Source organism: Balaenoptera acutorostrata, chromosome 10 (assembly GCF_949987535.1).
Source record: "Balaenoptera acutorostrata chromosome 10, mBalAcu1.1, whole genome shotgun sequence".
NCBI classification, from domain to species: Eukaryota; Metazoa; Chordata; class Mammalia; order Artiodactyla; family Balaenopteridae; genus Balaenoptera; species Balaenoptera acutorostrata.
The window spans coordinates 48575974-48588671 of record NC_080073.1 but is presented as its reverse complement, the minus strand read 5'-3'; the positions used below and the strand labels follow the sequence as shown (position 1 = coordinate 48588671).

The following is a 12698-nucleotide window of genomic DNA, read 5'->3' as shown; positions in this document are numbered from 1 at the left end:
GGTTATTACAGGATATTGAATATAGGTCCCTGTGCTATACAGTAGGTCTTTATTGTTTATCTGTTTTATATATAGTAGTGTGTATCTGTTGATCTCAAATTACCAATTTATCCCCCCTGCCATAGTCTCCTTTTAGAAAACCCTTTGTAGTACCCTTTTTTTCCAGGATTAAGCTCAAAACCTTTAGCTTAACATTTAAGACCTTGGACCATTTGACCCCAGCTCTTTGCATTGTCAGTCCCCTATGTGATTTCTGTCTGTTTCACCTCTCCTGTCCAGTTAGTCACCAAGTCCTATTGTTTATACCTATTTAGTATCATCTCTTGACTCTTCCCTTTCTTTTCATTCATATTACCATGTATCTTTTTAAACTTTTTATTTTGTGATAGTCTTAACCTTACAGAAGAGCTGCTAAAGCAGTACAGAAAGTTCCCATATGCTGTTCACGCACCATCTCCTAAGAGTAGCATAACCATAGTACAGTTATCTAAACTGAGAAATTAGCTGTTTATTGTTTTTCAGGTCATTATCATCTCACCCAGCTCATGGCAACAACCTTGAACAGAGTCTTTCCCTTTAGTCTTGCCTTCTCTCTTTTATTTTCTACATTACAGCCAGAGTGATTTTTATGAAAAAATAAATATAGTTAAACCTTTGATGCCTTTCCATTGCTGTTAGGATGAAGCCTAAATTATTGAACACAGTTACAAGGTCGTTTATGATACGGTCCCAGGTAATTAAACAATCAAAACCCCTAAAAACATATTTATCTTTCCTATTTCAGTGTCAGTGTAGTAAAACGTCTTATAGGAAGCTTTCCCTGATTGTCACTCCTAATTTTTGGTAATTCACCTCTCCAATGAAATCATGTAGTATTTAGTACTTCTCCTATCAGACATTATTCATCTGTGTTATAAATTAGTATTTGTCTAACTTCTTCACCAGACTGTACGTTTCATGAGGGTTCACCATTGTGGTCAAGCACCTAGGACTGTGCCTGTCACAGAGTAGGCACTTGGTAAATTTCTGTTGAAAGCATGAACTGCTTAACCTTAGACAGGTTTACTCCTGTGTCCTAAAATCTGTCTTGCTTACTTCATCTTTTTTTTTGTAATTTTATGTGCTTTGCACCTTGTACTGCTATTAACACTCCACATCCTGCAGAACTAAACGTAGTTCCCACCTTCTCTGTGAAGACTTCTTGCCTGCCTTAACTGTTCTTTCTTCTGGATTCTTGTAACATTTACTATCTTTACTGCTCATTTGGCACATATATGCTGTTCTTTGTATTCCCTCTTATATGTACATATCTTATCTCTTCAAATCCTGTATAACTATGTCAATAGGCAGGTGTTTACTTTAGTTCTTCTTCCTTATCCTTCATATTTACTTACCTTTTCGTGTGGAAGACTGTGCTAGTAACTTAGTGGGTAGCAAAAATGCACACAACAAAGTCCTTGCCGTAAAAGAATTTACATTCAAGTAGAGAAAATGAGAATGGAAAAACTAGTGTTTATTGATCACTTTTTATGAATCAGGGATTATGGGCAACTTTTACACAATTGATCTTACTGAATAAATATCAAGGGCATAGGGCAAGTATTAATACATCAGTAAGTAAAAAGCTATATAAAGTGCTCTAGGATTTTATTCATTCAGCAAATATTTATTGAGGGTATACTGTGTGCCAGGCATAATAAGTGCCAGTATACAGAGTCTGACCTCTCATTGAGCTACAGTTTTGTGAGGGATGCAGAAAAATAAATAGGCAATCACAGTATAGTATGATAATTCCCACCATGTGTAGGAGTCCACTTTTAAGTACTTGCCTTCTTGGAGTTGTCAGTCTAGCAGGGAAGGACAGACAAGTAAGCATCCAATGTACTATCCAGTACATATGTGCTGTGATGTAAGGAGATATGCACAGAGCTTGGAAGCCAAGAGAAGGGACACCTAACTAACTCAACCTGGGAAGTTGGGAGGAAGTGGTATTTTGGCTGAGATCAGAAGGAAGAATTGGTGTTTTCAGCTAGGCGAAAATGAGGGAAGTGTATTTGAGGCAGAGGGAACAACAGGGTTAAATGTCCGTGGTTAGAAGAAGCATGGCTCACTTGAAGTTACTATGGCTGGATCATAGGACTGGGGTATGTTGGGGGTAGGGTCAGTGAAGGCAGTAGGAATGATGGAGAGGTAAGCAGGGCCCTGATCACGCAGGGCTTTTATAAGGCATTTTATCACACCAAATCTAATTTAAATTCATTAAATTCTAATGAGATAGTATAAGCTGAGACTTTGGGCTCAGGTGTCTACTTTGGATTTAGTTTATGGCCTCTTTAAAGTGGGAACTGTTAATCATTTCACAAAAATGAGATGAAACAATGTTTTGGAGAAAAAAGACAAACAAACAAACCACCCTTTGTTTGTTAGTATTGATAATTATCCTCTGTGACTGTAAAACCTGATTTCCCAAGATGGTTCTTTAAGGGCACCCGGAAGTAATATGTGTCCCAGTGGAGGCCTCTCTGGTGCTGTGGCAGGGTGTGATAAATAGTGCATGTTGCTGGTTTCAGAGATCGCTAGTTTCACGAGTGAAAGGAGTAAGAGTCAGAATGGACTGAGGGAAACCAAGCGGTTTTTTTGGTTTAACCATTCTTGCAGAGGTCAGGCATGAAAATCCCAGAAAGGTTGTGACATAGTCTTTGGAATTCCAAGATCTGGATTCAGTAACTTCTAGTGTTGTTTTAGGCTTGCATATAATGAATCACCATGTTTTCTCTTCTTTGTAGAAAGAAATTCAAGCCATGAGTCAGTGCCATCATCCTAATATTGTGTCTTACTACACATCTTTTGTGGTAAAAGATGAGCTGTGGCTAGTCATGAAGCTGCTAAGTGGAGGTGAGTAGAGTACAATGAAATGTCAACTTCCATGGTTTGGAAAATTTATACAAATGTTTTTCTTGGTTTGGTTTTCATGGACATTTACATTTGAGGAGATACTGAGAATAAAGTATCCAATGATAATAGTGTACAAGCTGAGACAAGTTTCACATGTTGCATTTGTTTGTCATGCCTCTTCAATTACTCTTTAATCTAGGATGGTTCCCTCCTACTTCCTCTCTTCCATGAGGCAGACTTACTGAAGGGTCTGGTCTGAAGGGTCTATCTTGTCCCACATTCTGGATTTTTTTTTTGTTGTTTAACATCTTTATTGGAGTATAATTGCTTTACATTGTTCTGTTAGTTGCTGCTCTATAACAAAGTGAAGCAGCTATACGTATACATATATCCCCATATCCCCTCCCTCTTGCGTCTCCCTCCCACACTCCTTATCTCACCCCTCTAGGTGGTCACAAAGCACCAAGCTGATCTCCCTGTGCTATGCGGCTGCTTCCCACTAGCTATCTATTTTACATTTGGTAGCGTATTTATGTCAGTGCCACTCTCTCACTTCGTCCCAGCTTAACCTTTCCCCCTCCCCGTGTCCTTAAGTTCACTCTCTGTGTCTGCGTCTTTATTCCTGTCCTGGCCCTAGGTTCTTCAGAACGAGTTTCTTTTTCTTAGATTCCATATATACGTGTTAGCATATGGTGTTTGTTTTTCTCTTTCTGACTTACTTCACTCTGTGTGACAGATTCTAGGTCCATCCACCTCACTACAAATAACTCAATTTCGTTTCTTTTTATGGCTGGGTAATATGCCATTGTATATATGTGCCACATCTTCTTTATCCATTCATCTGTCGATGGACACTTAGGTTGCTTCCATGCACTGGCTATTGTAAATAGAGCTGCAATGAACATTGGGGTACAGGACTCTATGAGTTATGGTTTTCTTAGGGTATATTCCCAGTAGTGGGATTGCTGGGTCATGTGGTAGTTCTGTTTTTAGTTTTTTAAGGAACCTCCATACTGTTCTCCATAGTGGCTGTATCAATCTACATTCCCACCAACAGTGTAGGAGGGTTCCCTTTTCTATACACCCTCTCCAGCATTTGTTGTTTGTAGATTTTTTGGTGATGGCCATTCTGACCGGTGTGAGATGATACCTCATTGTAGTTTTGATTTGCATTTCTCTAATGATTAGTGATGTTGAGCATCCTTTCATGTGTTTATTGGCAATCTGTATATCTTATTTGGAGAAATGTCTATTTAGGTCTTCTGCCCAGTTTTGGATTGGGTTGTTTGTTTTTTTGATATTGAGCTGCTTGTATATTTTGGAGATTAATCCTTTGTCAGTTACTTTGTTTGCAAATATTTTCTCCCATTCTGAGGGTTGTCTTTTCGTCTTGTTTATGGTTTCCTTTGCTGTGCAAAAGCTTTTAAGTTTCATTAGGTCCCATTTGTTTATTTTTGTTTTATTTCCATTTCCCTAGGAGATGGGTCAGAAAGGATCTTGCTGTGATTTATGTCATAGAGTGTTCTGCCTATGTTTTCCTCTAAGAGTTTTATAGTGTCTGACCTTACATTTAGGTCTTTAATCCATTTTGAGTTTATTTTTGTGTATGGTGTTAAGGAGCATTATAATTTCATTCTTTTACATGAAGCCGTCCAGTTTTCCCAGCACCACTTATTGAAGAGGCTGTCTTTTCTCCATTGTGTATTCTTGCCTCCTTTATCAAAGACAAGGTGACCATATGTGTGTGGGTTTATCTCTGGGCTTTCTATCCTGTTCCATTGATGTATATTTCTGTTTTTGTGGCAGTACCATACTGTCTTGATTACTGTAGCTTTCTAGTATAGCCTGAAGTCTGAGAGCCTGATTCCTCCAGCTCCATTTTTCTTTCTCAAGATTGCTTTGGCTATTTGGGGTCTTTTGTGTTTCCATACAAATTGTGAAATTTTTTGTTCTAGTTCTGTGAAAAATGCCATTGGTAGTTTGATAGGGATTGCATTGAATCTGTAGATTGCTTTGGGTAGTATAGTCATTTTCACAATGTTGATTCTTCCAATCCAAGAACATGGTGTATCTCTCCATCTGTTTGTATCATCTTTAATTTCTTTCTTTTTTTTTTTTCATTAGTAAATTTTACCATATTTTTAAGAAAGAAATAATGCCAATTTTACCAAAACTCTCCAGAAAATCGCGAAAACACTTTTCAAGTTATTTTATAAGGCCAGGAAAACCTTAATACCAAAATCAGGCAAATACACCACAAGAAAAGAAAATTACAGAACAATAATCCTCATGAACACAAAAGATACAAAAGTTGTTAATAAAATATTAGCAAATCAAATCTAGTAATATATAAAGCTGATAGTATATCATGACCAGGGGAAATTTATTCTAGGAATACAAGGTGGTGCATCTTTAATTTCTTTCATCACTTTCTTACAGTTTTCTGCATACAGGTCTTTTGTCTCCTTAGGTAGGTTTATTCCTAGGTGTTTTATTCTTTTTGTTGCAGTGGTAAATGGGAGTGTTTCCTTAATTTCCCTTTCAGATTTTTCATCATTAGTGTATAGGAATGCAAGAGATTTCTGTGCATTAATTTTGTATCCTGCTACTTTACTAAATTCATTGATTAGCTCTAGTAGTTTTCTGGCAGCAGCTTTAAGATTCTCTATGTATAGTATCATGTCATCTGCAAACAGTGACAGTTTTACTTCTTCTCTTACGATTTGGGTTCCTTTTATTTCTTTTTCTTCTCTGACTGCTGTGGCTAAAACTTCCAAAACTATGTTGAATAATAGTGGTGAGAGTGGGCAACCTTGTCTTGTTCCTGATCTTAGTGGAAATGGTTTCAGTTTTTCCACCATTGAGAACGATGTTCACTGTGGATTTGTCATATATGGCCTTTATTATGTTGAGGTAAATTCCCTCTATGCCTACTTTCTGGAGGGTTTTTATCATAAATGGGTGTTGAGTTTTGTTGAAAGCTTTTTTCTGCATCTACTGAGATTATCATATGGTTTTTATCCTTTAGTTTGTTAATATGATGTATCACGTTGATTGATTTGCCTATACTGAAGAATCCTTGCATTCCTGAGATAAACCCCACTTGATCATGGTGTATGATCCTTTTAATGTGCTGTTGGATTCTGTTTGCTAGTATTTTGTTGAGGATTTTTGCAACTATGTTCATCAGTGATATTGACCAATAGTTTTCTTTTTTTCAGACATCTTTGTCTGGTTTTGGTATCAGGGTGATGGTAGAATGAGTTTGGGAGTGTTCCTCCCTCTGCTGTATTTTGGAAGAGTTTGAGAAGGATAAGTGTTAGCTCTTCTCTAAATGTTTGACAGAATTCGCCTGTGAAGCCATCTGTTCCCGGGCTTTTGTTTGTTGGAAGATTTTTAATCACAGTTTCAATTTCAGTGCTTGTGATTGGTCTGTTTATATTTTCTATTTCTTCCTGGTTCAGTCTCAGAAGGTTGTGCTTTTCTAAGAATTTGTCCATTTCTTCCAGGTTGTCCATTTTATTGGCATATAGTTGCTTGTAGTAGTCTCTCATGATCCTTTGTATTTCTGCAGTGTCAGTTGTTACTTCTCCTTTTTCATTTCTAATTCTGTTGATTTGAGTCTTCTCCCTTTTTTTCTTGATGAGTCTGGCTAATGGTTTATCAATTTTGTTTATCTTTTCAAAGAAGCAGCTTTTAGTTTTATTGATCTTTGCTATCGTTTCCTTCATTTCTTTTTCATTTATTTCTGATCTGATCTTTATGATTTCTTTCCTTCTGCTAACTTTGGGGTTTTTTTGTTCTTCTTTCTCTAATTGCTTTAGATGTAAGGTTAGGTTGTTTATTTGAGATTTTTCTTGTTTCTTGAGGTAGGATTGTATTGCTGTAAACTTCCCTCTTAGAACTGCTTTTGCTACATCCCATAGGTTTTGGGTCGTCATGTTTTCATTGTCATTTGTTTCTAGGCATTTTTTGATTTCCTTTTTGATTTATTCATTGATATCTTGGTTATTTAGTAGCAAATTTTTAGCCCCATGTGTTTGTATTTTTTACAGTTTTTTTCCTGTAATTGATATCTAGTCTCATAGCGTTATGGTTGGAGAAGATACTTGATACGATTTCAATTTTCTTAAATTTACCAAGGCTTGATTTGTGACCCAAGATATGATCTATCCCAGAGAATATTCCATGAGCACCTGAGAAGAAAGTGTATTCTATTCTTTTTAGATGGAATGTCCTATAAATATCAATTAAATCCATCTTGTTTAATGTGTCACTTAAAGCTTGTGTTTCCTTATTTATTTTCATTTTGGTTGATCTGTCCATTGGTGAAAGTGTAGTGTTAAAGTCCCCTACTATTATTGTGTTACTGTGGATTTCCCCTTTTATGGCTGTTAGCATTTACCTTATGTATTGAGGTGCTCCTATGTTGGGTGCATAAATATTTACAATTGTTATTTCTTCTTCTTGGATTGATCCCTTGATCATTATGTAGTGTCCTTCTTTGTCTCTTGTAATAGTCTTTATTTTAAAGTCTGTTTTGTCTGATATGAGAATTGCTGCACCAGCTTTCTTTTGATTTCCATTTGCATGGAATATCTTATTCCATCCCCTCACTTTCATTCTGTTTGTGTCCCTAGGTCTGAAGTGGGTCTCTTGTAGACAGCATATATACAGGTCTTGTTTTTGTATCCATTCAGCCAGTCTGTGTCTTTTTGTTGGAGCATTTAATCCATTTACATTTAAGGTAATTATCGATATGTATGTTCCTGTTACCATTTTCTTAATTGTTTTGGGTTTGTTACAGTAGGTCTTTTCCTTCTCTTGTGTTTCCTGCCTAGAGAAGTTCCTTTAGCATTTGTTGTAAAGCAGGTTTGGTGGTGCTGAATTCTCTTAGCTTTTGCTTGTCTGCAAAGGTTTTAATTTCTCCATTGACTCTGAATGAGATCCTTGCTGGGTAGAGTAATCTTGGTTGTAGGTTTTTCCCTTTCATCACTTTAAATATATCCTGCCACTCCCTTCTGGCTTGCAGAGTTTGTGCTGAAAGATCAGATGTTAACCTTATGGGGATTCCCTTGTGTGTTATTTGTTGCTTTTCCCTTGCTGCTTTCAATATTTTTTCTTTGTATTTAATTTTTGATAGTTTGATTAATATGTGTCTTGGTTGTGTTTCTCCTTGGATTTATCCTGTATGGGACTCTCTGCGCTTCCTGGACTTGATCAACCATTTCCTTTCCCATATTAGGGAATTTTTCAGCTATAATCTCTTCAAATATTTTCTCAGTCCCTTTCTTTTTCTCTTCTTCTTCTAGGACCCCTATAATTCGAATGTTGGTGCGTTTAATGTTGTCCCAGAGGTCTCTGAGACTGTCCTTAATTCTCTTCATTCTTTTTTCTTTATTCTGCTCTGTGGTAGTTATTTCCACTATTTTATCTTCCAGGTCACTTATCCGTTCTTCTGCCTCAGTTATTCTGCTATTGATTCCTTCTGGAGAATTTTTTATTTCATTTATTGTGTTGTTCATCATTGTTTATTTGCTCTTTAGTTCTTCTAGGTACTTATTAAACGTTTCTTGTATTTTCTCCATTCTATTTCCAAGATTTTGGATCATCTTTACTATCATTACTCTGAATTCTTTTTCAGGTTGACTGCCTATTTCCTCTTCATTTGTTTGGTTTGGTGGGTTTTTACCTTGCTCCTTCATCTGCTGTGTATTTCTCTGTCTTCTTATTTTGCTTACCTTACTGTGTTTGGGGTCTCCTTTTCACAGCCTACAGGTTTGTAGTTCCCGTTGTTTTTGGTATCTGCCCCCAGTGGGTAAGGTTGGTTCAGTGGGTTGTGTAGGCTTCCTGATGGAGGGGACTGGTGCCTGTGTTCTGGTGGTTGAGGCTGGATCTTGTCTTTCTGGTGGGTAGGACCACGTCTGGTGCTGTGTTTTGGGGTGTCTGTGACCTTATTATGATTTTAGGCAGCCTCTCTGCTAATGGGTGGGGTTGTGTTCCTGTCTTGCTAGTTGTTTGGCATAGGGTGTCCAGCACTGGAGCTTGCTGGTCGTTGAGTGGAGCTGGGTCTTAGCGTTGAGATGGAGATCTCTGAGAGAGCTTTCACCGTTTGATATTATTTGGGGTCAGGAGGTCTCTGGTGGACCAGTGTCCTGAGCTCGGCTCTCCCACCTCAGAGGCTCAGGCCTGACAGCTGGCCGGACCATCAAGACCCTGTCAGCCACATGGCTTTTGGGAAGTCTGAGGTCTTCTGCCAGCGTTCAGTAGGTGTTCTGTAGGAGTTGTTCCACACATAGATGTAATTTTGATGTATTTGTGGGGAGGAAGGTGATCTCCACGTCTCACTTCTCTGCCATCTTGATGGTTCTCTCTCTTCACACTATTTAGTTCTGAAGTGTTCCATACTCACAGATCAATCAAGGAAAAGCTTGAGGGCAGATTTAGGGAAGTCTTCCATTACTCCTGTTGCTAGAGGATCCACATTTCATCTTTTTTCCTTTGTGCTTAGTCTAGTTTCACTTGCTCATAGGGTACTGCGTGCATTGGCCTTCTTCCTGGCAATTCAGACTAGAGTTCCTAGCATGAAATGGCTGCACCTGATACTTGAGCTTGGCGGGCTGCATGCAGAAGCTCTGCGCATGACACCTTGGCTCAGCGGGGCCGTGTGCAGAGATGTTGCGCCTGGCCCTGTGATCTGGAGCCTTGAGCAGCACTAGCAGCACGCAGCTACTCCCCATTCTGGATTTATCTGGTTATTTCTTCCTGGTGATGTTTAACCTGATTTATATTCCTCTGTTTCCTACAAATTAAAACAAGACCTAAAGTGTTGTTTGGACAGAATGTTTTGTAGGTGATGCTGTGTACTTCATATTGCATCACATCAGGAAGTAGTATTTGCTATCTGGTTGTATCTTTAATGGTGATATTAATTTTGATTGCTTAAGATTATGACAGCCAGGCCTCTCCATGGAAGAGTAAGCTTTATTTCCCTTTGCAGCAAGCATGTAATCTGTGGGATGATACTTTGGCACTGTGAGTATCCAGTTCCCCAGTCTTTTGTCTAATGATTTTTAGCATCCATTAACAATCCTTGCTTGTCTCAATTATTTTGTCAGGGGCTGCAGAATGGTAATTTTTCCTATTGTGCCCCCCCCTTTTTTTTTTTTTTTTACAGTTATAAACTGGCATTCTTTTCTGTAAAGGAACTTTCCCTTACTAACTGGGGCTTTTTGATTGACCTATACTGTAGTTCCTACTGAAAAGGCAGGATAAATGTGTTTTTTTTAAGGACCAATTTTCAGAGTAAAGAGTTAGTTTAATAATTACTGCCAGTGATTTTTGTTTTCCTTTTTCCCATTGAGTAATGCTTTCATTTTTTGGAGTATCACTATATAGACTCAAGGATTTTTATATATTCAATGTCTTTCAGTCAGCTGTACTCTATTCTTTTGATGCTCAGGTTATCCAAAATTTTGTCAGTGGGAGTCCCTTCAAGCTTACTGTTGTGTCCTTTTGACATGAATCCATCAATCTTTGATAACTTCCTTGATTTTTAGTTCAGGATAAATGGTTCACATTTATATTGCTTTTCTCAGAATCAGCGAATATTCTAAGGAGCCCTGATCCTTTTTATGGGGAGTGGTATTTAGAATGTATAACTTGGATTCTTGGGATGCTCATTGCTGCTACTTTGTCATTGTTTCTAGTTGAAAGAGCTTGGAAATATATTGTAGCATATTAAAAATAAGTCATGATTTGACAATTCAGGTTTAACATTACAGACGTTTAAAACTTTAAAATTATATTTGAATCTCTTTACTCTTACACAGAAGATCTTGGTTCCCCCATATTAACATAATTAATTACGTACTTTATCCTGCACTATTATATATACAATTCTTTCTGCTTTAGTCCTTAGAATAAAATGTAAGCATTGCTGATTGCAAACAGTGGACCCTTGGTATGTATAGATTGAAGATTTTGTTATGGTTACTGAAAGACCCATGCCATGTAGTCAATTAGACATTTTGTTATGGCGTGGATTTGAATGATGTGGCAAGATGGAGACGACAAGTGAGTGATGGAGCTGCCTGACTTTCCCATCACTGTGCGGCTTGTTTGCATATATATTTCATGTGGGAGCATGATCTTTCATTTTGGATTGTAGGGTTACACAAAAGAGAATCCATGTTTATTTGCCATGTTAACACCATTACTCATTGAACACCTTACTTACCCAGAGAGGCTTTAAAGGAAAGTCATAGGTTTTAGAATTAAATTCCAGGTTTTCTACTTAGCAGTTGTGTCACTGGGCAAACTTTTTCAACTCTTTGAACCTATTTACTTGTCTGTTAAATGGGGATGCCTTTCTGCATTTCAGGGTATTGGGGAGGAGTAAGTGAGATGACTATGCAAAGCATCCCCCACTATGCTGACATGTAATAGGTGCACAAGAAATTTTAATCATTAATAATAATAATCCCTTGTTATTTGATGCTTTTCAGTGTAGCCAGAATCACCTTTTGTTTCAATCCCATTAGTGACACACTGGAGAAACTGGATTACTTTGTTAAAGGCCCTGTTCATATGATGGTTGGAAGCCTTGCTAACACCAGCCACCTTTCAAGATGGTGGTCAGGCATGGTTCTTTCAGTATGGACAGATATGGGGATATTAGGTAATACTGTATCTTCCGTTTTTGATAACCTACAGCATAATTTTCTTTATATGTAATTTACAAAAATGTGTAATACAAAGTTTTTAATGTTTTGCTAAAAAGTCCTCTGATGAATAGGAATAAATTGTCTGCTTAATTCTGTTATCCATAGCTGTATGCCAGCCCATCCTTTCTGCTACTCCTAAGCAGAATGCCTTAAAAAATTTTTTTTTTAAAGAATCCCTGTTCCTCTCTCAGTGAGTATATGTCCTGATCACAGAAAGGGCAGGATATGTAGCTAGGTGGGATGTCTTTTCAGTGTACCTCTCTGTTCCTCCTGGTCTTAAGTTTCCTGGGACGGTGCCCAATTTTTCTAGCATAGCACTCAGCAGATTTCCTGGATGATAATTTTCAAATATATTCCAGGCATTAATTCTTTTTATAATTACTTATAATTTTATGAGTCAACATAATCTTATATCTAAATTTTTACTTTTAAAATATTAAAAATTTTGCATCTTTTTTAGGAAAATGTAATCTTTTGTAGTTATAAAGTAAATACATATTCAAACTGAAGAGATACATTAAGCAATATTTAGAAAACAAAAGATAGAACTAAGCACAACTTTAAAAAAAATTTTTTTTTAAATAGGAGGAAACTGTCAAGATAGCTCAATTAAAAAGCCTTTCATCAAATGCTTATTGGTTACCAATACACTGGTGAATCAAACCATCAGTTCCTTGCTATTATGGGCCTTATAGCTAATAAGTAAAAGTTATAATTAAGTAATTATAAGGGTGTAGAGTGCCATGAAGAAGTATCAGGTATCATGGGAATAAGTACCAGGAGAACCTAACTTTATTGAGGGAGAATGGCTGTGGCAAGGTAGACAGCCACTGCCTTCAGGAGGTGATGTTCTTCAGGAGACCTGAAGAATAGGTAATAATTAGCCAGGTGAAATGGGAGGTGGAGATGGTATCGGGAAGAATGGGAGAAGGAATCCAGAGATAGAAGGAACACTGTACTGAGAGTGCCTGGAGGCAGGATGGAGCAGTGTGGTGTGTACTGGCAACTGATGGGGGATCACAGCTGGAGCAGAGAGAGTGAGAGGAGGGGACCATTGAGAAGCAGGGGCTCCATTTG

At 37.6% G+C, this 12698-nt stretch overlaps 1 protein-coding gene across 1 annotated transcript in view; it reads left to right on the top strand.

Moving 5' to 3' along the window:
- Window positions 1-12698, top strand: part of OXSR1 (oxidative stress responsive kinase 1) — a 98043-nt gene that overhangs the window by 16643 nt on the left and 68702 nt on the right. The window contains exon 3 of the mRNA XM_007191468.3: window positions 2787-2895. Coding sequence (XP_007191530.1) covers window positions 2787-2895 — 109 coding nt within the window. The remainder of the gene's footprint in view (window positions 1-2786; window positions 2896-12698) is intronic.